Below are 24,476 nucleotides of genomic sequence, written 5' to 3' on the forward strand. Positions count from 1 at the left end.
CATGAAAATGTTCAAATATATATAATCCATATAGGACAAGGTAAATAAAGCCATGTGAGCCATCTATCACCCTGCTTCAGCAATGATGAACATTTTCTACCAGAGAACTAATCCAAGGAGGTTAGCCCGGAACCAGAGTATGGAGAATTGAGATTCTGTAGGTGTAGTTATATGCTTGAGCAGGGTCCTCATGAAAGCTGAGGGAAGGACGGAAACCATCTAGGGGAAGTTGGCGTTGGGTAGGGGCTTTCTCCATCATGGATCAGAGCTGGAGTGAGCTCAATATCAAGACTCCTGTCGTAGTTGCTGTTCCTTGTGGGAACCATGGAGTGTGTGGTCCTGGACAAGCGGGTGTTGGATGCAGGTCTATAAAAATGTGATTTTGTGCTCAGTGCCACTGAATAGCAGGGTGTGTGATGGCATTTGAGCAGAATCTGTCTCCCAGGGCCATCAGGTCCCCCCTCCCTCTTCCCTCCCCTCCCTCCCTCCCTCCTCCCTCCTTTCCTCCCTCCCTTCCTCCTTCCCTCCCAGTGGAGCAGGCAGCCAATATGCAGATGTGTGAACACCACAGTGTGGGACTTTTCCACATGCATTTTCGTTAAAGCCAATTTCAGGGCCCCATTCCTCGGGAAGTTTTGTTGACTAGTGAATCATTCCCAAACACAGGACCGCTACTTTTCTTTTGCGGTCAGACAGTTAAAAACTTGGGCTTGGTAGTCTCTTAATTAGCACTTGTGACAAAAAAGAGCCTGACTCCAGGTGTGTGTGTGGGGGGGGGGTCTCTCAGCAGGTCCTCTCCAGCAGGAGGTAGAGAATAGGCACTGTTTCTGGCAGGTTCCCACCCACTCTCAGCCTTTCCTCTCCTCCAGTAACCCAGTCTAAATTTAGCAGCTATCCCTTCCCCTCAATTCGGGTTTGATGTTCCCCTGCTCTTCTGGCCTTTCTCATTTCCGGCTTGCATAATAGCCAAGAGCCATTCCAGGGAAGAGGAGGTGGGCTCACTGAAGCTTTCAGTAAGGCAGGCATTGTGTTATCAGCCCGGCTCTTCAGACACACGGGGTACGGGTTGGGTTCCCCCTCCTTCTTTCTCTTACTATTGAAAAATATTTATTTTCGTTTGGAATTTTCTTCCCAAATGTGGTTGAAAGCATGTGGTTCCTTCCTACTTGGTATGATTTTACTTGGAAGTAGGTGGGAAGGGTGCGGGGGAGTGTTGTTCTTCTATGCAGGGGCTAATCCTTCCTAGACAAAGCTGGCCAACTCTGAGAGCTACCCGCAAACCAAGGAAACGTAGGTGTGTCCCATCACGCACCCAAATGATCTGTGCTTGCATGCACTGTGAGGTCATTGGTGAACTCAGCCACTAAGAGAACAGAGCTAATGAGGCCAAGGTTAAGGGCTTCGTAGCCCTGCAGATCAGGTGGATACACTTTCGAATCAGCCCTTAAAAGTACCAAGGGCATCCACAGCATTCCCTGATGCTAGCAGTCAGGAAGAAAGATCTGAGGACCTCTTCACTCCCGCTTTGTCTGTTCGGACACCGTGCCAATCTCAGATGAACAGGGGACCCCATCTCCCAGGTAGTGTCAACAGAAAAACCATTTGAGACCCAGGGGTGAAAGGAAGAATCTACCTCCAGTTTTATACTTTAAAAACGGTGGCTTGCCTTCCCACCTCCAGCCCCTTTCAGTCCTTCCAAAAAAATAAAAAAATAAAAAAGTCAAGTTCAGCATTCAGCATGCAGTGTCTCAAGTAATACATTGGGAAGGCACCGGGTCAGCGAATGGCAGGTGAGGATATAGCAATATATGGGGAGAGGATATAGCAGACTATGGGGAGAGCTGGCCCAAAATAATTTCTGTAAGATGAAATTACACATACCAAATTTTATACAAAGTGAAGGATACCCAAAACTATGTTGGCCCAAGACTATTTATGTTTTCTGCTGACGTGGCTTGAGCGTGTGTTTGTGGGTAAAAGCTGAGTACTCCTTAACAACATTTTTGGGATCAGAAGTGGTTTGCATTTCAGGTTTTATAATGTATCTACATAAATATATGCTATCTCAGGATGGGACCCAAGGTTATCTCTGAAATTCGTTTATTTTGTGTATACCTTATATACATGGTGTAAAGATGATCTTTTATAGGATTTTTACGGTTTTAATTTTCTACAAATGACTAATGTGCCTATGTTTTGAATGTGACCCGCCAGCCAAGGTCAAGTGTGGTATTTGACACAGGTGACGTCATGTGGACACTTGGGATCTCAGACCTTAGAGCATTTCAGAGCTTAGGTCTTGGGGTAGAGATAGTCTGTGTGTATATGAATGGCAGGTGAGAAAGAGGCCAGGCACTGAGTATCTGTCAGCCAGACCCCCTGTGAGGCTGAGCATCCTGTTACAGAGACACAGACACAAGGCTGCATCTATCTATCCCGTGACCTCACTTCACCCCAGCACCAGCTCAGCTGCTACAGATGCTGGTCATTTCACAATGGGAATTGATATCGCAGAACAAACGTGTCCCATTTGGTCTATCGACGGCTTCCCCACAAACGTCCCTGTGGGTCCTGTACATTGAAGCCTCACCTTCCACTCGAGCAACTGCACGGCAGTGCCAGCTCTGGGGAGCCTGGGATTGGTGCAGGGCTTCCTGTCCTCGATAGGATGGTGACTTCACAGATGCAAACAGTCTCCACAGCATACCTTCTGGAATCCTGCCAGGCCCTGAGCAGAGCAGTTATCTGGAACACGGTTTCCACGCTCTTCGGTTATTAGCTATGGAAGAAGAAGGTGAAATATTACGAGGTTGGCTATACAGTGTCTCTTTCGTTATTGGAAGACTTGGGGTAAAGACACAACAGTCTGCCGATGAGTAAGCCAGGGCAACAGGCATAAACCAGAGCCACTCCAGACGTGTGTGCATGTGAGTCTGTGTGTGTGCACGTGTGTGACTGTGTGTGTCTGTCTTTGTATATGTGTCTCTGTGGATGTGCGTGTGTGTGCCCGCACGTGTGTGTGTGACTCTGTGTGTATGTCTCTCTGTGTGTGAGAGACTTTGTGCATACATGGGTTTCTGTGTGTGTGACTCTGTGTGAGAGAGAGAGACTATGCTTGTGTGTGCGTGTGTGTGTGTGTGTGTGTGTGTGTGTGTTTAAAGAACAGCACCTGGAAGTCAGGAAATGAGGCTCTAGTCCCCAATTCTGTCAGAACAGAACAAGTCAACTTTCTCATTTCTCGGACGCTCCGTTTCCCTTGCTGTGACAAGGGAGACTAAATGACATGGTCCCTTACAGGTTTCAAATCCTAACATAGGCAAGCTATAGAGATGAACAAGACCCGGTCTTCACCCTCGGGGTCTTCAGCAGTTAAGACACAGGGAAGCAGGACTGAGCCCACTGGTGCTGCTCAGGCACAGGAAGCCCCGCTGGTCCCAGTTATATCAATCACCTTATCAGAACGTCTGGCAGCATGGCCCTTCTCGGCATCAGACAGTAACCTCATTCACTTGTAGTGGAAAGTGCAGTTTCAGAAGATCCCTTTGCTCTGACTGTTATGACTCATTGTATCTGTAGCCCATGAGTTCGATAGTAGGTGGGCGGTTGTATAGAAAGGAGGCAACGTAATCGATGATGCTGGCACTCGCGCCAGAACCAGGAGGCAGAGAGCATCTCCCGACGATGTGGAGCAGCAAACGACCATAAAAGCAATCTATCTGGTTACATTCAGTTGTGATGACTGCTGATTTTAAGGCTGTAGTTTCCAAAATCAGTCATGGAACTAACTAAAAGGAAGAGACTGTATTCATGAACCCAGTGTGTTCATGCAGTTGACACTGGGCCCCTAAGCGCTGTCAGTCTGGGCTGAAATCCCAGCGCTCTGCAGAGTGACCCTGTAGGACTGGTCAGTCTGTAGGGAGAAGGGATACGGGGTTCCTCTGATGCTCTCTTTCCATCTCTCTGCCCTCTCTTATCATTTAAACTCCCCGTTTCACTCTTTCCTGCGATACTGAGAGGTATATGTTGTTTTTAATTCCACCACTTGCGCGCACACACGCCCATCAACACATACACAGCCCGTGCGCCCGGCTGATTGTTTCTGTGGTGGTCAATGAAATGGACAGGGAGGATGCTCTTGTGACAGATTTTTGTCAACAAGGCGCATGTGGGATTCTCAAGTCACGCTGAGAATTTCTACACATCAAAACACTGTCTCTTTTCCCCTAGCCGCTACCACATGGGAACAGCCGGGAACTTAGAGAACAGGCATCTCTTTGGGGAGAACAGGAGGGTGGCATGCATTCTAATGTGGCCCACTGGAGTGTCATTGTGTGGTCTCTTCCTTGTGGGGAACCTTACTCCTTCCACCTCTGCCAACCCAGGTGCCCACAGACTGCTTTGGAATCAAGCACAACTTCACCGAGATAATTAAGATGAGACTTATGACAAGTCTTAGTGAGTCCTGCTATATGTCAGCCCTCCTAAGCACTTAAATATTCATATCATCTAATCTTCACAGCCTGCCTAAAAGCAAGTGATATTATCCTAAATTTGTAGATGAGGAAAGAGAGACCGAGGGCATTCAGGTAATATGCTTCCAGACCAAGTGGCAGTTCGGAGATGTGCGTGCATACATGCATGCGCGTGTTTGTGTGCGCGTTAGGCATGCATGCGCGGGTGCGCCCTCATGTTTGTGCAGGTGTGCGCTCGTGTGTTTTATGCATGTTCACATTTTGTGCAGATACCCGTGTGTGTGCATGCGTACGTATGTAGAGGCCAGCGGTTCCTGTCGGCTGTCCGCTTTAATCACCCTAGGTTAGATATGTATGAGGCAGGGTCTCTCACCTGAATCCAGAGCTCACCAGTTGCTTCAGGGATCCCTGCACAGAAAGGATCCCCTATGTCTGCCTCCCGTTTGCTGGGATGACAGGTGGGCCACCACACCCACCCAGCATTTCTGTGGTGGCTGCAGGTCTGAACTCCGGTCCCCACGCTACACAGCAAGGGTGTTTTACTTGCTGAGCCATTTCCCCCGCCACACGAAGTTAAGATTTAAATCCAGGTGAGGTTCACAACAGACCAAAGTGTTCTTCTCATGTTTGTGTAAGTTTTCAGTGTTAGTGCAGCCTCAAGGGGGGTGGGGGGGGGCTGTGATTGAAAAAGAGCCAGTTTCATAGAGATTAAGTACTAAGGCAATTTCTGAACCCGATTAGGGTACATTGGATCAGGCGACCTGTTGCTTGCACTCTAAAATGTAAACAGTAAAAATGGTCAAAGAGAATTACAGAGGCTTCCAAATAGGTCTTTTAGTTCATGGCCTATTTTACTTTTCTGAATCAGGGTTGATATAGCCCAGGCTGGCCTCTAACCCACTCTGTAGTAAAGTATGATGTTGAACTTGTGGTTTTCCTGTCTCTTCCTCTCCAGCACTGGGTTGATAGGACACCACTGGGCTAGGTTCTGTGTGGTACTGAGGGATGGAACCTAGGGTCTCATGACCACTGGACAAGAGATCTGCCAGCTGAGCTACATCCCAACCCTAGTTCATAATTTTAAGAAGCTTACTCAAAATTGAATGGAGTAAGCCTCCTGGATGGTTGTTTTTCTCAGGACAAGTAGACTCAGCATGAGGAAAACCTCCCAGCCTTGCGACAGACAGGATCCCGTGCGATGGCCAGGGTCTGAATCAGACGCTGGGCGCTGAGAGTGAAGCCAGCACCCTTGACAGCCAGCCTGTCCTTACAGTGGCTGCAGAGGCACCACAGACAGGAAGCTTTTGTCTGCCGAGGCCACGGCCTCTTGCTGATTGTAAAAATCTCACCACGATTCTCTAGTCTTACTGGAATCGTGGTGATAAATGAAGTGTCGAGGAGGCCACCAGCTAGGCTGTGACATCTCTGTTACATATTTTTACTGTGTAAGATCTGAAGGGGCCAGAGAGCATATGGACATGTGCCAGACCACCTAGGTTCAGGGACTTTCTATCTCCCCAGTTGACCTGCTCTGTGTCTCAGGGACAAGTTAGTTCCTCCGTGTGTCAGAGAAGGAAAATAACAGTGCCTGCCTCATACGATGTAAGAAAGAAGTTAATTAGAGCGAGAACGGCCCTCAGAAAAGCCCCTGTCAGCAGGCACCCAGTAAATGTCACTCATTGTCACTATTTAGCATGTCTTCCCGTTACTTAGCTGAGTTCTTAATCATCCTTTTCTTGTAAATTCTTTGGAGGGGGGTTGTTTCAAGATAGGGTTTCTCTGTGAAACAGTCCTGGCTGCTTGGCTGTCCTGGAACTTGCTTTGTAGACCAGGCTGCCCTCAGACTCACAAAGATTTGCCTGCCTCTGCCTCCCAAATGCTGGGATTAAAGGCGTTTTTTTTTTTCTTGTAAATTCTTAATTGTGATAAAATACGCATAAACCTTCCAGCCTGGCCCATGTTTATGCACAGTCGAGTGAGGTTGAGTACCTCTGCATGAGTACAAATGGTCCCTTTAAGTTTTGTTTTCTTTCCTTCCAATTCTAGGTTTCTTAACCACCATCTTTAGGAAAGGGCTCCATATGTTTGGCTCAGGTGTCGGATTCATGCACCTCAGGCGTAGTTAAGGCCTCTCCCCTTCCCTCTAACACCTATCTGGACTAGCTGGGCACCATCTCCATCAGAATTGCTGTGGGACAGTGTTGGTCCTCACTGTTTGCAGAGCATGGCCTGTTTGGCCGTGGGCACTCATGTTGCCTCCTGGAGCCTGGGGCTTGCTACACCCTCCCATCCTGAACTTCCTGTGAATCTACCGGCTGTCTCCTCTCACATTTGAGCATGAGAATAACCATCTCACTTCTCTCAACGCTGCGATTCTAAAAGCTTGCAGCGGGTCATGAAAGGTCCCAGGGGATGAAGAGGAGGCCCAGCTCTCCACTTCCCATTCCTGCCCAAAAGAAGAGGAAACAGAGGCAAAGACCCTTCCTTCCTGTTTTGGGGCAAGGGTCAACATGTCCCTAATCTTCTGACCTCCATCCTCTCCTCCTCGGCATGTGTTTGCCACAGCTGAGGAAGGCACTGGACATAGTCTCTTGGCATCTCCCACCAGCCCTCAGTCTTCTTCCTCTGTCTGCTGTGGTTGAGTTTCTTGGGAGGGAGATTCTTATATGCGTGAGTAACTCCAGAGAAAGGCAGGAAGTCTTCAGGAAACTTAGAGAAAAGCTAGCCAGTCCCTTCGAGATCAGGAACTAGGGTCAGTGAATTTCATCTCTAAAGAAGGAAGTCTGCTCCTAGAAGGCTACTGATTTGCTGTCCTGACTCCAAGGCCCTTTGCCTTCCTGCTGCCCTGACCCCAGGCTGTTAGTCATTACAGGCCTAGACTTACCCTTACAGGTCTAATTGGCTCATCTCGAATTCTATCCGTAGATTTCCTTTTTTATTCCCTTCTGAAGACAGTGTCTCATGTAGCCCAAACTAGTCTCAAACTTACTATGTAGCCACGGATTGCCTTAAATACAGGTCTGCATCTCCATATCTGGTTTAGGTAATGTTGGGGATCAAGTCCAAGACTGTGTGCCTGTTGGACAAGCACTCTAACAACTAAACTACATCCAAGTCCCCCTTGATTTTTGATGTGTATATGTGTTTTGCCTGCATGTATGCATATGTATGTCCCAATGCCTGCAGAGATCCTCCAGAACTGGAGTCACAGATGGTGTGAACCGCCACATGGGGGCTGGGAACTGAACCCTGGTCCTCCACAGAAGCAGCCATCTCTCAGCCATCTCTCCAGCTGTCACCCACTCCCACTTCCTAATCCCTTACGTCACTTCTTTTGGCTGCTGTGTTGAAACTGCGAGAGAGCTCTCTGCTCTGTCACCAACTATGTCTGCAGACCTGTAGATACTCAGTGCTGGCCCCCTGGGGGAGCTAACCCCACTGCTGCCTGAGGGAAGGAAGATGAATGAACCATTTCAGCCCCATCTATCAAACACTTCTACCATTCTAGGGTCTGTTGTTTTATTATACACTCCAGTCAGTCTACTTCTTAGGCCCTAAAGGGAATTCAGTCGAGATGGCTAGACTATCAGTAGATAGTCTCCTGCCAAGCGCAGGTTGAACCTTGAAGAAGAGGAATAGGAAACAGGGATATATAGGTTTTGCTAGGCGGCCATAATAAATACCACAAAGTTGACAGCTGCAAACATGGCGCATTCGTGTGTGCTGTGCCAGAAGCCCATGTTCAGGGCTGGTCTCTTTGAGGGTGGAGAAGGAGGACATGTCCAAGACTCGGTCTTGACTGCAGAAGGCTGGTTGGCAGTTAATGAACAGTGGTGCTTGTCTTGGAGGTTCTGCTTTGCTCTTTAAGTAATATTCTCCCTGCATGGCTGTGGCCATGCCCACAGTCTCCTTTTTATAAGGGCACCAGTTATACTGATAGATAAAGTATTATAGCTTCCCCTCTCTTGCTGTGACAACACCGTGATTGAAAAACACTAGGACTAGAGCGGTGGCTGGGGGGGGGGGGGGGGGGGGCGCGGTTAGGAACAGCATTTGCAGCCAGGCGCGGTGGCACACGCCTTTAATCCCAGCACTTGGGATACAGAGGCAGGAGAATCTTTGTGAGTTTGAGGCCAGCCTCATCTACAGAATGAGTTCTGGGACAGTCAAGGCTGTTACACAGAGAAACCCTGCCCACAAAAACAAAAACAAAAACAAAATGAAGAAGAAGAGTACTTGCTGTTCTCCCAGAGGACCCAGGTTCGGTTCCCAGCATCCCATATGGCAGTAACAACTGCCAGTAACTCCAGTCCCAGGGGATCCGGTTCCCCCTCCTGGCCTCCACAGGCGCTGCACGCACATGGTGCACAGACATACATGCAAACAGAACACTCATACACATAAAATAGAAGTTTTAATTAAATAAATATAAAGCTAAAATAACCACTGAGGGGAGGGAAAGGGCTTGTTTCCGCTCACAGGCTGCAGTCCCATCGCTGAAGGAAACCAGAGCTGGAACTCAAGGCAGAAATCATGGCAGGATAGCTACTTGAATCCTCTTCCACCTGACAGCACTGTGGAGCCTCTGCCATGCAGCTTGCCAGCTTTTCAGAGTTAGGGCTCAGAGGAATGTTAGCTTTTCTTTTACTTTTCTTTATTCCTTTCTCAGTTACTGACCAAGAACTGTGCGTGTTTTCTCTGGCATTCTGAACTTTTTCACTTTTTCTGAAGCCCCCTCTTCTTTTCGCCACAGGACTGCTTGTTGAGCTCCCTTGCAAGGGGCATCTTTCCTTCTGGTCTCCATTCCCCTTCTCCTGGCAGCTGCCAAGACAGACAGCTTGCCGGCCCTGTTGTGTTTACTAAACTTGTCCGCATGCTTCCTTTCACAAAAAGAAGAAACAGTGGAGGACTGTGTCTTGCTGGCTGTCTCCTAGGCTTAGTCCCTAGGAGTCTCCAGGCTCGTACTTAGCTAGCTTTCTTAGACAGCCCAGAATCACCTGCCCAGGGAATGGTGCTGCCCACAGTGGGCAATCAAGACAATCAAACCCTCCACAGACAGGCCTGTGACTAATGTGATCTTTGCAACCCGCGACTGAAACTTTTCTCAGGTGACTCTAGGTTTTTGTTAAGTTCACTGGGGCATAAAATAGCTTCCTCTTAACTAATTAGGTCCTCAAGGAACTTCTTTCCAAATAAGGCCACATTCTGAGATCCTGAAAGTTAGAACCTATGAGTTTTGGGGTGTGAGAACAGAGTTCAACAGCCCAGTAATGGAACCAAGCGAATATGAGGTTATGTGTGAAATATAGTTTAAATTCCATTTCAGGGACCTGTAACTAGAGCCTTTAATTTTTGTTTAGTTCTTTCTATCACTCATAGTTCCTGGTAATCTTTTACACACTGCTGAGGTGTGGTCCCTTCTGGAACACTGTACAACACAAGTGACCAGAAGCTGGTGATTTCCCTGATTATCTGAGCCTGAGGATAGCATGGAGATGACGTGGGATGCCAGCAGGTGTCATATGACCTCGAGATATTAGCCGTAACCTTTTTAGACTCATTCACTGTTTATAGTGTGGCTGAATTGGGGCATTTGGATGAATTCAAGTAGAGATGGATCAGGAATTCAAGGTCATTAATGTTTGTAGTGAGTTCAAGGCCAGTCTAATGCACTTGAGATTCTATATTAATTATTTATTGCTATGGCAATAAATAAAATAAAATAAAAATAAAACCTTAAAGGGAATGTCTGTTTTGGCTCCCATTGTGAAAGTACAGTCCATCATTGTGGTGAAAGCCTGGTGGCAAGAGGGTGAAGCAGCCAGTCACATTGTATCCAAAGTCAGGGAGCAAAAAGCATGAATGCTGGGCTTGCTTCCCACTTCATTAAGTCTATAATCGTAGCCCATAGGATGGAGCCACCCACATTCAGGGTCTTCCCACTTATCCTGAAGCTTTCTGAGAACACCCGTAAACACACCCAGAGCTAGGTTTCCACGGTGACTCCAAATCCTATCGAGTTGACTGTCTAGACTAACCATCCAAGACCCTGGCTCAAACTCACGAGTGGAGGCAACTCTTCCAATAATGTGATAGGAAAGAAAATAAGACCTCTTGTTCTCATCTGAAGTCCTGCTGGATTTGTTTGCTTCAAAGAATGGGATCCTCTGTGTCTAGCAGCATTTATAAAGACAACACTCTGGGCTCAGAAAGCATGCTGTCAGCCAGAGTGAATATTCCTCACCAGGCTTTGGGCTTTTTCCTTCCGTGCCTCCATGCCCACACTCATTATGTGTAGCTCTCCCCTCCTTCTTCCTTGTGCACTTCTCTCCACTATCAAGACCTTCAGAACCAGGGTGGTGTGGACAGTTTCCCAGTTTTCCAGTTGTGCAACTTACCAAGCACAAACCCAGACATCAAGGCCAAATAAATAAATAAAATTTAAAAGCCTTAGACAGAAGATCCCTACATCTGAGGGATTTTATGCACCCACTGTCCAGGCAGCACACTTCCTGTGTCCGGAGCTCCTCTGCCTGCCGGCTCTAGTCTCTTAAGTTTCCACACTCGGCTGCCAACTTATAATAACAGAGCAACAGGCAGCAGGGCAGGAGCATCAGAGCCCACTCCATACGTGGGGGCAGGCGCTGTGCTCTGAAACAAAGCTTGGGCTTGTCGCAGGCCTCTCGGCCTTCACGGTGGCTGTGCCCAGACCACTAGGAGCCGGGAATTAAATACCCTCGGATCCACTAGTCTACCATTAATGTTATCATCTTCATCAAATGCTTCCTCTTGCAGCGGTGTCTGCAGAGAAATAAATAAATAAAGCTCCTCTACATCTTGTTCCTGCCCAGGATCCCGAGGCTGAAGTCGGTCTGAGTTGAATTATCCGGAGTGCTGTCTCCTTCCTTCCCTCATTGTTCCCCGAGCTCTGGGCAGGAACAGAGAGTGAACTCTCTCCAGGACATTACATCAGTTCCCCCTTTCCCCTTGGCATGAAAATGCTTCCACCCCTAGCCCTCCCTGACTTCCTAAGGCTTGCCCCAACTGCACACACACACCCTAGCCTTGAAGCCAGGACATCAAAGAAAACCTGCAGGTAACCCGATTATTGACCAACGCCTGCGTCTGTTTTGTAATTTAGAAGACAGGAAATGGGTTCCGGAAATGGGATTTTTTTTTCTTCTAGTACACGGTCTCCATGATCTTGTTAAACCTTAGTAATCTTTTAAGTAAGGATTCTTGTAAGCAAAGAGAGATATTTAGAAAATTTTTGAAAGTTAGTATGAAACTGACCTTACTTTTTAGTAATCACACTCTGGGAAAAAAAAAACATAAATTTCTTTATGGGTGGCAGAATTTAGGACCTTATTAGCTATGAAAAGAATATATACCTTGTCACCAAAAATTACGTCTGTCATAAGATTATTAAATCTTAGACATTAAGATTTAATTAGACATAAGATAACACGATTGAGTCAGTACCAGAAGTAAAATGAGGCAAATGGTGCGTACCATTCCAACCTGTATCTGGGCAAGATTTACCAGGACTTCAAAAAGAAACATTTCGATGGACATAGTAGCTCATGTCTATAATCCCAGGGCTTGTGGGGCAGAGACAGGAGGATTGCTTTGAGTTTGGACTGCTCCAGTGTAAGACCCTATCTCTCAAAGAAAAAACCAGGCAAAGGAGGCACATGCCATTAATGCCAGCAGTCGGTAGGCAGGAGCAGGTGGATCTCTGTGAGTTCAAGCCCAGCCTGGACTACAGAGAAGGTTTCAGGACAGCCAAGGCTACACAGAGAAACCCTGTCTCAGAAAGAAGAAAGAAAAAAGAAAGGAAGGAAAGAAAAGAACAACACTTTTATAATAGAAACTATCAAACCCCTACAGAAAGGTAGAGAGGACCCTGTAAGGAAGCAGCCTGTGCCCACAGCCACCGTCAAGAATCAGTCACCACCAGACTGTTTCCCCCATACCTCACCTGGCTCTTCGCCTCCCAGTGTGTCATATCCCCCATAAATACTTATAGATAGGCCTAAAAAGATATAGGCCATTTATATAGTCAGAAGTGCAGAGCCCAGGGCCTCAGCTCAACCCCAGTAGCTCCTCGGCACATGGTTTCAGTGATCCCCCCCGGCTGGAAAATGTTGTATACAAGTGTGAAGCAACCTCTAAGAAGGGGCCTCAAGATTGCAAGTGGCTGGTGGTTCTCCCTCTTTAGAGCAGGTAGTCATAATGTAACAACCGCATAATGTCTGTTGGCTGCCTTTGACTGTCCTTTATAAGAGGCTTGGATACAAAGTTTAGATTTGGGTTACTTTTTTTTTTTTTAATTGGTTGTTTTAGTGTTTTACTTACAGTGGGACAGGTTGGTGATGAGGCCCACGTCTAAACATAAAATCTATTTGTACTTCATACACACACTACACGTGTAGCCTGAAGGAAATTTGATAGAATATTTTTCAGTTGTTTTGTTGATGAAACAAATTTCAATGATGCGGCATTTTCCACGGGTGGCATTTTGTAGTCCCACTCAGTTTCAGATTCTGGAGGGTTTGGATGAAGAATCTTATGATTCTTCTGATCTTTTCTCCGGCCGCCCCCATGCTGCATTCAAGATTTCTACCGCACACAGCACTGATTTTTGAGACAAGATCAGGCTTAAGTTCAGTATCTAGTCCAAGCTGGCTTTAAACTGCTGGCAGTCCTCCTGCCTCAGCTTCCCAAGTGGTAACATTACAGGCATACACCTCCACACCCTGCACAGACTGTCTCTTTTCTCATGACTTTCAACGGTTTTGCTGTCAAGCACCAGGGTGTGATTTCCATTGTGTATAAGCAGCTTGGGTTTGCTGAGCTTCTGGAGTTTCCTAGTTTGTTTTTGACATTGTAGCTCTTGTCACTTCAATTTGGCCATTATTTCTTCCCCGTCCCCTCCCACCCGTTCTTTCTGTACTCTAGGCGTATTTGGCTACTTGATGTTGTGATTTGTGGTTAATTTTATTAAGTCTCTAATCCTTTCCTCTCATCTCCAGTATGCTAGGAAGTCTGTCTAGTCTACTCTTACATTTCATATAATGTGATTTTTGGTTCTAGAATCTTCATTCTTCTTTCCTAGATTTCAGCTTTCTGTTTTGACAGTTCCTGTATATCATTACTCACTGTGACTGATGTCCCTGGAATACTTTATAGCTACCTTAAATTCCTTTAAAGTCTCTTTAGCTGAACCCATCAGAGTCGCAGAATCTGTTTCTGTTGGTGGCTCTTTAGTAATAGATCGCATCTTCTAAGTCTAGAAAAAACCGTGTTGATACAGAAGTTTATAGACTGTAGAGACTTTGGGTTTCGTTGTATTCCTCTGAAGAGTATAGACTCATAGTCTTTCCTGCAGTTAATTTAGTAGCCAGTCACTTCCAGTGTGTGGAGGCCAATTTTCATTTTACTGCAGCAAGTCTACCTCAGTTTTGCCTTTAGCTCTCAGCAAGGCTCCTTTGTTCTGTAACACAGGATCTGCCGCACTAACATGTGGCCATGCTTGGTTAAAGGACAGCCTGGGGTGTTGATGGAGCCATTAGCTTAATGAGACTCAGTCTCTGACCTGCTTCTCCACTCGAGTGGCCAGGAGCTGAGACCTCTCATAATTTCCAGCCCCACAGCCATGGCTTTTGAGTCTCCCCTGTGTGTGTGTATTGTTCAGGAGTCAGGCAAGAACTTGAGAGAATATTGGTATGCTGGGTTAGTAGCTCTTCTCTCTAGCACTCTATCCTTGATGAGGCTTCCACACGTTTCTGCCATCTGGGCATCCACTTGTGTCCTGGAAGCTCACATGGCTTTCTCTTGTGCTGCACTGATGAGGGTACTCTTGTGGGAAAACTTCCCAGACTTTGTTCTATGAAGAGTAAAGACCCTCGTGTTTTTGTCTACTTGGGGTCACTGTCCAATATCTTTACATGACTTTTTTGAGTGTCTTATATCTAGTTTCTATAAAGTCTGACCATAGGAGATTTAGTCTGAGGGATCCACTGCCATTATTGCTACTGGAACCTCTCTTCCTCTTGCCAGATGAATGGTGGCAGGTTGTAAATCCTTCACTATCCCTTTTATATCTGACCATATTGCCTGAATACCTATCTTCAGCAAAGTATTGAGCTGTCTCTCATTCCTTTTCCCAGTTGATTAGTACTCTGCTGTTTAGTGATTTAGATTATTAAACAAGTGTCCTATGATATTTGTCCCGATGAGTAAGGGTTTTTAGAATTTATGGCCACAGATCATACAATAGTCATGAAACAGATACTTTCCCTTCCTCTGACTCTGGTGAGCCACAGTCAGTGTTTCTTTTGTTCACTATCTTCGCATGATTAGAGAGATGTAGTAGGATTTTTTAAATTAAAAAAATACTCCATTTTTGCGCCATCCCAGTATAAGCCTTAAGGGAACGCCCACCTCTTTCTGTGACTGCTGACCCTAGTAGAGGCCCAGTTCCCCTTTTCAGGTTCATCATATAGCCAAAGGTGAAATCTTTTGACACTTAGAACTGTGGATAAGTCTGTGACCAGAGTAGGGATCGGCAGAAGTGTTCATTCTGCTGAGACTGTCCCAGGAACACACGTGGCCAGAGTACCCCATGAAGAGAGACGTGAGCTCTTATGTTTTTATAGGCAGATACCTGGCCTGAGCTTTAGCAGGAACCCAAATCACCTGTGAGTTGGTCCTTGCTCAGCCCAGCCCCACCGCTACTTCAGTTATTCACTTCCGGTGTTGCCCTCAGCAGAGTGTACATTCAAATTCAAAGGAGAGCATGTGTTGTTGAGGTGCCTGTGTACCCCATCCTTCCTACTTGCTGCTACTAACTCTGAGCCCATGTAATATCAGTGCATTCAAGGGCAAGCTTCTAAGAACTCCCTCAAGTACAAAAATCACCATTCAGTGAAACAGGAATTGTTGCTGTTGAGAGCAGGTTTCTGGATGATTTTGTACCCTGGGGTCTGTGTGGCACAAAGTGCTGTAACACATGCAGATTGTAGACTCTGATTCTAATCCTTTACCCATTGGCAGCATGGTGTGGGGTAAGTTGCCTGTGACTCGGTTTTATCGTCTGTAAAACAGGAATAATAGTGTTTCTCCCTCTTAAGAATGCTCAAGTTTTAAATAATCAAATCCAGTACCTAGAACAGAGTCACCAGCAATCGTCACTATTATCAGCAGTAACACACCTGGAGATGGAGAAGGTGGAAATGTAAGCTCACCAGAGCCTTGGAGAGGGGAGCTTCAGAACCCCTCCATCTGAAACAAGCACAGAGGAGTCGAGCGAGGACGAGACACAGAAGGGAATGGGGTTCCTTCTGGCTATCGCACACTAACAGATGCTGGATGGAATGTCGATGGGCGTCCCTAGCTTGTCTGGGGTACGAAAGCCATTTCAAGTCTGTTTTGTCTGAGTACAGGGAAAGTCACGGGAGTCTGGGTCGGAGGCACTCCGTGCACCACTACAGCAGCCCAGAGAGCAATTGTGAGGTCCCAGGACTGCAGGTTTACCGCCATCTGTGATTGTCTTTTCTTTTGCCCACAGATAACTGTGTCCAGAGGACGCCCAGGCCACCTGCAGAGAGTGTGCACCACAACCCTCCCACCATTGAACTCTTACATCGCCCTAGGTCACCCATCACCACAAACCACAGGCCTTCCCCTGACCCCGAGCAGCGGCCCCTGAGGTCCCCTCTGGACAACATGACCCGCCGCCTCTCGCCAGCTGAGAGGGCCCAGGGGCCAAGGCTCCAGCAGGAAAATAACCACCAGGAGTCCTACCCCCTGTCAGTCTCTCCTATGGAGAATAATCACTGCCCAGCATCCTCGGAGTCCAACCCGAAGCCCTCCAGCCCCTGGCAGGAGAGCACACGAGTGATCCAGCTGATGCCCAGTCCCATCATGCACCCTTTGATCCTGAACCCCCGGCACTCGGTAGATTTCAAACAGTCCCGGCTCTCCGAAGATGGGATGTATAGGGAAGGGAAGCCCATCAACCTGTCTCATCGGGAGGACCTGGCTTACATGAACCACATCATGGTCTCCGTGTCCCCGCCTGAAGAGCACGCCATGCCCATTGGGAGAATAGCAGGTGAGTGAGCTTGGCCCCCTCACAGCCAGCCCTTTGTCAAGCGGCAGAAGCCAGGTCACACTGCGCCCGGTTCAATGTGCCTGCAAAGGTTTGGGGAGGACAAGGGAGGCTTCTGCTCGCATGAGACAGAATCCCTAATAGCCTGCTTAATGAGCCTCAGAAATGTTAAGGAACGAATGTCCTCCATCCAGATCCCAAGGAGAGTCACCTCAAATCACAGCCAAGCGAAGAAAACATTTAAAATCAAAGGTTTATGAGTGCCCTAATGGCCCTATCCCGAAGTTTCCAGGTGCTAATTAATGACCAGACACAGCGTAAAGAACCTTTGTCTCAGATTCGTGCCTGTAATTCTGTCCTGTGGGCAGCTCCTCAGTGCTGCTTTTCCCTGGGGAAAGGAGGTGAAATTGGGATTGGGGTGTTAGGCAGGTGTTGCTAGTTTAGACAGAGCAAACCCACTCCCACATTCTTTTTCAGTGAAGTTAGAAAAACCCAAATGGCTCTCCTATCAAGAAACCAAGGAGGGTGGGTGAGAATCTACCAATTAGAATTCTGCTAGCCTGCCCCCAGTTTTCATGGAGTTGTCCAGGAGGCCTGTGCGAGTTTGGCAAGGTGAAGTCTTTTTCTGGAGTTTGTTTCTCCATTCAGGAGACATCACGGGGTACCTGCACATACAGATGAATGCATCCAGTGTACCGCCTACAACACTGATTTAACACACAGCGTCCTCTCCCTTGTAGAATTGCACACACGCACGTGCACCCACACACAGAACAGCAGAAAACGGGTACGGAAAGTGTGGCTCGGTAGTGGAACGCATGGCCAGCGTGCATAACGCCCCAAGGTTTGATCGTCAGAACCACAGCAGCAACAGTAAAACGGGTGCTGTCTATGACCTGCTTGCCTTAAAAAAGCTATGAAACTTGGAGTGTGCTTGGGTTTGAATTCCAAACAGTCCTATGAGTTTAGTGATAGGGGGTGTAGGACATGCCGTAAAATGGGGCTAGCCATCATGAGCTGTTTGGTGGTTAGGTGGGGGAGTGGAGGCATGGGGGTTCGGGTCGTTTTTCTGCTTACACATGGGGTTTGCTTGCTTTAATAATGAAGAAACTATAGGATGGGTGGTCAGGGTCAGAGGCTCCCAGACAAACTGGAGGAAAAGGATGAGGCGAGAGCTGATGAAGGATGGAAACAGCCTTAGCTGCACCCTATCTTGGTTCCTTCCCTACCCGGGGTTCTCAGATCCCGTCGCTTGTGTACAATTCTCAGGACAGCCCTTTTGAGATTGAATCCCTTTGGCATACATGGCTCATTGGTACAGGGGAAACCACAAAGCAGATCCAGCTCCAAAGAGGCCAAGGCTCTCCCCAAGGTCAGATGAGGGTTGGCCTTGCTGTCCCTTGGCTGTTGTCTGCAGTGCTGTCCTTGAGGGCCTGGCTGCCTTGTCAAGGTTTGGTATGTCTGCTTTCATCTCACCACAGACTTCTTGAGAATCCGAAGATAAGCTTATAAGTCCAGAACGACAATGTGCGTGAGAGAAGGGGAAGGGAGAGAGGGAGGGAGGGAGGGAGGGAGGGAGGGAGGGAGGGAGGGGTGAAAAATTGTTCAGATATACATAGCGTCTTCCCCTTGTAAGCTGCACACCTGTTTCGTTGAATCCTACCACCACTTTTGGAACCATGTAGTCAAACATCAGTGGTATGATGAATATAGGCTCACCAGTTAAGATGCAACTGGAGATACCAGTAAGTGATTTTAGTCAGTCTCACAAAGGCAGAGTATCATCTTACCTCGCATTTGTGGGTCTTCAATCTCATATAGATATTTAAACTCATATAGGCACAGGTGTGAAAATATAAGAAACTATGTAGGGTGGTAGCAAACAAAATGAACAGGAAGGGAGGGGGGGGAAGAAAAGGAAGGTAGCAGGTATGGTGGACTATGCTCAATTACATTTTATACTTGCACAAAAGTGGCCTTATGCTACCTGGTGTAATACAAATAAAGCCCCGTGGAATATTCAGTCAAGTGATAAACCTTGGTATCTGCAAAGGCTTTGTCTTGAGGACACTTAGAAAGACCTGGTTTCTGTTTTTCGTTGACTCTAGGAAGACAGAATGTTCTAGAAGATAATCTTAGGTAGAACCAGATCTTCCAGGGACAATGCATTCTTTCCTACAGATGACTGATTGAGTCCCATACAAATGTATATTAATATTCTTATGATCTTTGTAAATATTGTAAAATCTCAAAATATGTACATTACCTACCGTACCCAAATTGCAGATGAGCCACTTTAACTGACAGGCATTGCTTTTGCAGGGATGAAATGCCAGGGTGGGGTTGGGTGGGCACTGAGGTCCTGTTCTGCAAGTCCACAATCTGATACTGAGTCTTGGTTCTACAGAGATGACGGACAACCCCACACTCCTCTGCCCATTTGTAGGATCCCCCTACCCGTGTCCCCCATCCGTCTATCTTCCTGCGCTCCTAAGAGCTTAGTAAAAGAGATTCAGTTTGTTGAAGGTCAAATTCTGTGAGTCACTGCTGTTTCTGCTGTAAGGCCTGTCTACTGAGCACCAGAGACGCCTTTACAGACGCTCAGCGAACCTGCTGTTAGATGAGAAAAGGTAGCTCCTTGAAGCCCTTTAATTGAGCACAGCACAGGAAGAGATGAAAGTGCTGCCAAATGTCACACTGATGAGTAACTTAGCTGGAGGGTGTAGACGAGCAAAACACAAGCCCAGATTCTTACCATTCAGATATGATTGGCTTGGGTATGGGAGGATTTAGACCTTCAGATAGGTAAGAGGGCTGTGTGCTGCACTCTTACGGGGTGGGAGTTCACAGAGGCAAAAGACTCAGTCGTTGACATAAGAGAGCTGAGCACAGTTCACTAAAAGTAAAGATTGTGATGCATACTGGTCTTATGATTCCTGCTGAGCACCACAGGAGGTCCGGACTGCCTTTCAGATGGGCTTTAAAGAGTGCTCAACTAAGCAGGGTGTGGGGAATCTGTCTTTAATTCCAGCACTTGGGAGGCAGAGGCAGGCAGATCTCTGTGGGTTCAAGGCCAGCCTGGTTAACAGAGCAAGACCTTGTCTCAAAATACAATTTTTAAATAAATAAATAAAAATACTGCTTAGACTGTGAGGAGTAAAGAGAAAGGAGCCATTCTAGATGGAGAAAAGTAAGGACAAATACAAGATACAAAGCCCCGTGTTCTCTTCTATTTCTAGTAGAGATATGAGGCCAAGAGCTCAAGTCTGTCTGAGTCAATTTAAAAAAAAAAAAATCATGTTTCATAAACTCTTCTGAAAAAAAAAAGGTGAATCATGCAAGTAAAAGACCACATAAGCTGTGACAGTTTACCTGGGTATTAACCATATAATAACATTTATTAGGTGGTTGGCAGTTTAAATACAAGTTAAATCTATTTAAATATAGTATGTTTTTAATTTTTATTTTGAAGATTATAAGAGGGGTTGTTATTAAGAGTTTGGGGTGCTGGAAAGGTACCTCAGAGATGGCATGTTTAGGTAGCATGCACAAGGCCAGATTAAGAAGTTGGAGAATTCGTGGTAGAACATTTCACAGGACAGATTCCTGGGTCCTGTTTGTATTGACCAGTCCGTGGTTTATATAACATTGGGCTTCTTTCTGTCCATATTTTCCACTGTCATCAGGAAGGGTTTGGGGAGGGAAGTGGGAAGTCTCTGTCAATCTCCTCCAACTTTTACCCACATGCAGAAGAAGGCTTAGGGTATGCTTCCATCCCCCCCCCCCACCCCGTCCCGCCCCAGTGAGTTTCATCGAGTGCATTGGCCGTGAGTACAGAGCTATAGCTGATGAGAGTGACGTCGTGTGGTGCTGGGGGCTAAGTTCCCAGTGTGCACAGTAGCCCCCACCCTTTAGCCGAAGCATCAGTTACATGAAATGGGAAATTCCAGAAGGCAGCTATTTAAATAACTCACTATGAAGTGTCATTGCAGTTGTAATATTTTATTACTAATTGCTTTGTCAGTCTCCTGTATGTAATTTAAAAGTCCGACATCATCATAGGCATGCATAGATAGGAAAAATAATACTGTATGTTGTGTGTATTGACTCAGTGCGAACCATGGTTTCCATGGTTTCCGGTACCCATTGCAGACCTTGGAAAGTGTCCTCTGCAGGTAAGCATCAGGCTTGGTGTTGGAGTCCCTTCTTAGGACTAGATGAGCTCACTAGAAATGACTTCCAGGTAAACCTGAAGACGGAGATCAGTCATAACAGCCTCAAGTCTGTTTTCCCATTCTACCCAGAGATTTCCCAGCAAGGATTGGAAGCCTTGGCCAAATCCACCACCTGATTTTGTAAATAAGTTTATTGGGGACAGCTCCACTTTTGTTAAATGATTGTCTGTGTCTACTTTCAAACCATAGTTCAAGCATGAATATAATTGATTTGCTCCAGAGAGCCTATGGCCACAAAGTCTTAAATATTAACCAGTTGACGTTGTGCATAAAAAGTGGGGTACCCCGTGTCCCCCATCACTGTTCTCATGAACAGTCAGTATGCTGAGAACCTCAGACATAACATAGGCTAATGGAGCACAGACTCATGTCCCCCATCACTGTTCCCATGAAGAGTCTGGAATGCTGAGAACCTCAGACATAACAGGCTGATGAAGCAGTCTTGCTGGCGAAGGCATACTTGCACTTGAGGTGATGAGGCATGTCAGAGGCATGTGCAAAAAGCAATAACAAATGATGTAAGAGAGTAGACCAGTTCGGGTCTGCAGGCTATGCTCAGAGAACAGTACAGTACAGTTGGAGTAGCATCACAACATAAAATAAAATACAGCTCAGTAACATAGATTCTTTGTACATTTGAGTTTGTAGTCACACATTTGCTCATTTATTCAAAAATTATCCTGTCTTTTCTATGTGTAAGACATTGTTCTAGGTGAAAGACACAAGGCTATCTCGGACTCCCGATCCTCCTACCTCAACCTCCTGAGAGTTGGAATTGCTGGTGGACACCATCACATTGGACTCAAACAAACCTTTTTAAAAATTTTTAAGTTAGGTCATTTTGATTTTCTTTTCAGTAGATTTTCTTTTTGTTTTCTTCTTGACCGTAATTGGCAGATACGGTTTGTTGGTTTGAGATAGGGTAGCCCTTGCTGTTCTCGATTCCCGGCTCAGCGTGATGAGCTCGTAGGCTCGAACCACCACATCCAGCCTCCTAGTTCATTCTCAGCTCATTCACTAAACAAGAGTGGGGACGTTGGTCAAAGCCCATGACCAGGATGGCAGAGTCTTTCCTTTCTTGTGTGTACCTCACACCTCTTTCTTGCTGCCCTCTCTCAATTTTGTCAAACTTCCAGCATGCCATTGGTCAGTGGACGCATTGATCCTGCAGCTGATAAAACTTAGAATTCCCTCCCACTTCAGGAGCCCCTCACTCCCAACTCCTCAGTGACAGAGTTCGTGACAGTCTTCCAGATCTTCAGATCTTTGGGGGAACTTGAAGAATGCTTACCTTCAAGAATCCATCTTCAGAGCCAGGCGGTGGTGGCACATGCCTTTAATCCCAGCACTTGGGAGACAGAGGCAGGCGGATCTCTGTGAGTTCGAGACCAGCCTGGTCTACAAGAGCTAGTTCCAGGACAGGCTCCTAAACCACAGAGAAACCCTGTCTCGAAAAAGCAGAAGAAGAAGAAGAAGAAGAAGAAGAAGAAGAAGAGGAAGAGGAAGAGGAAGAGGAAGAGGAAGAGGAAGAGGAAGAAGAAGAAGAAGAAGAAGAAGAAGAAGAAGAAGAAGAAGAAGAAGAAGAAGAAGAATCCATCTTCAGCATGTGACTAGGGGAACATGAGCCTCATATCATGCTTGTCACGGGCCCACACAGTGTACTTTCATGATTTGGCTTACTGACTGGAGGAGCTATTTGTAGAGAAACTCAAGTCGGAAAGCCTCCAGAGGAAAGCAGTGTGGAATATGGGAGAGACCCCTAAAATTGCAGGCCGTTTGTGGGGTAGAATAGAAACCTTATCAGTAGAAGTTTCCTAAAGTATACACACCTGTGAAGGCCATCTAAATGAAATTAGATATTTATTTGGCTAGTAAATAAATAGCTATTTGGCTGTTTAAAAAGTATGTAGCAATAAATAAAATGATTCCTAATGACATTCTGCTGTATCCAGATCAGAGCCTTGTTCAGCCATCATCAGAGAAACTTCCTCCCGCAAGAGATGGGAACAAATACAGAGACCCACAGACAGATTATATGCAGAGAGTGGAAGACCTAAGAACACTCAACCCTAAACAGAATGTCTCCATCAAATCCCTCCCCTTAGAGCTCGGGGAACCCCATGGAAAAGGAGGCAGAAAGAGTGGAAGAGCCCTAGGGGATAGAGAACACCAAGAAAACAAGGCCCTCTGAGTCAATAGAATCAATATACAAACATGGCAGCCTGCACAGGTCTGCACCCGACCCTCTGCATATATTAATACGGCATCCACTTTAGTGTTTCTGTGGGATTCTTGAGTGTGTGAGTGAGTCCCTGATTTTTGTGCTTTCTTTTGGTCCCTTTTACTTTCTTTTGTTCATTCGTTTGTTTGTTTTGTCCAATTCCAGTGTGTTAGCTTTTGTTTTATTATCTCTTAGAAGCTCATTAGTTTTTAATAAGAGAAAGAGAGGGAGTGGATCTGGATGGATCTGGATGGGAGGGGAGTTGGGGAGAAGTGGAGGAGTATAGGGAAGGGAAAGTGTGATCAGGACTTACGTGAGAAAAAAAATCTACTTTCAGTAAAAGGGGGGAAAAGAAAATAAATCTCAGGGACAGTGGTGGGAGGCTTGGCCCCGGAGACCCTGGGGCAGTAGAGGACACACACTGTACTCAGCCTCCCACCTGCCTTCTCCATTTCCTTCCCAGAAATTCTGAGTCTGAGCAACTTCAAATGAGACTTTGGATTTTTCCCCTCTGTAAATGAGTGTCAGGAGTAGCCTTCAACAAGAATAAACAAAAAGTCATAAAAATGAGGGAACAAGTCTTTCCTAAGCTTTACGCATAAGAGGTGAAGGTCTCACATGAGTTCAGAGGACAGTTATAGGACATCTCCATCAGTCAAACGATCCCATAGTTGTGGGATGTCTCCATCAGCCAAAGGATCCCATAGTTGTTTTGCACACACCGAAAGAGCAACCCTGTCCTGCACCATCTCAGGGACTGAGCCTCTGGAACCCTCAGCCCAGAGCCCTCTCTTGGTGTAGGGTCTAGTATTAGAGAGCCAGGGCATCTCCAGGAAAGCAGGGTGGACCTGTGTTACCCATTCTCTGAGGTCCGCAGGATGGAATGCAGCTCTTGAGTACTGGAGAAGAGCTAATACTCCAGGCTTGTCTCCTTTCTTATCTGTAACTCTGGGATAGTGCACATTTCTGAGCACTTTTGGCTGACAGTAAAAGACCAGGGGACTACATCACATGAGTGGGTTAGCGCCCACAGGTCAGCGTCCCTTCTAGCATTGCAAGAGGAGGCAGGGTCTGTATCAAGTGAGGCCAACCCACAAAGTGTATCCCTCTGAGTCCCCTCCCCAGCTTCCTTCTGGATTTGCTTTGATGTTCTCTGACCCCTCCATTTTGCTTGGTATCCCTTTTAGAGGAGGTGGATAAGATAATGACTAAGACCTGGGGAGACCATTTACTCCATCTGGAATGTTCTAAGTGGTTCTGACTCCTCGCATTCTGGCTAAGCCTCTGCACTCTGTTTTCAGCGTGAAATCAAAGAGTTTTAAAGAGTAGGAATGTTCAGGGTGCTGTTTTTCAAAAAATAGAGCAAGCAACAGCGGTGTGGCTGGGAGGAAATGGTGCATGGGACTTGGGAAGATTGTAAATTTCTGCTTACT

The 24,476-nt window shown here is 46.6% G+C and overlaps 1 protein-coding gene across 1 annotated transcript in view; it reads left to right on the forward strand.

The window, feature by feature from the left end:
- The window catches only part of Etv6 (ETS variant transcription factor 6), a 235,564-nt gene that overhangs the window by 196,144 nt on the left and 14,944 nt on the right, over positions 1–24,476 (forward strand). Inside the window, exon 5 of the mRNA XM_041634058.1 lies at positions 16,045–16,590. Within this exon, the coding sequence (XP_041489992.1) occupies positions 16,045–16,590 (546 nt within the window). The remainder of the gene's footprint in view (positions 1–16,044; positions 16,591–24,476) is intronic.

The sequence above is a fragment of the Microtus oregoni genome, unplaced genomic scaffold, assembly GCF_018167655.1.
Source record: "Microtus oregoni isolate MIOR12 unplaced genomic scaffold, Mior012 000002F_ref0000024, whole genome shotgun sequence".
Lineage (NCBI taxonomy): Eukaryota > Metazoa > Chordata > Mammalia > Rodentia > Cricetidae > Microtus > Microtus oregoni.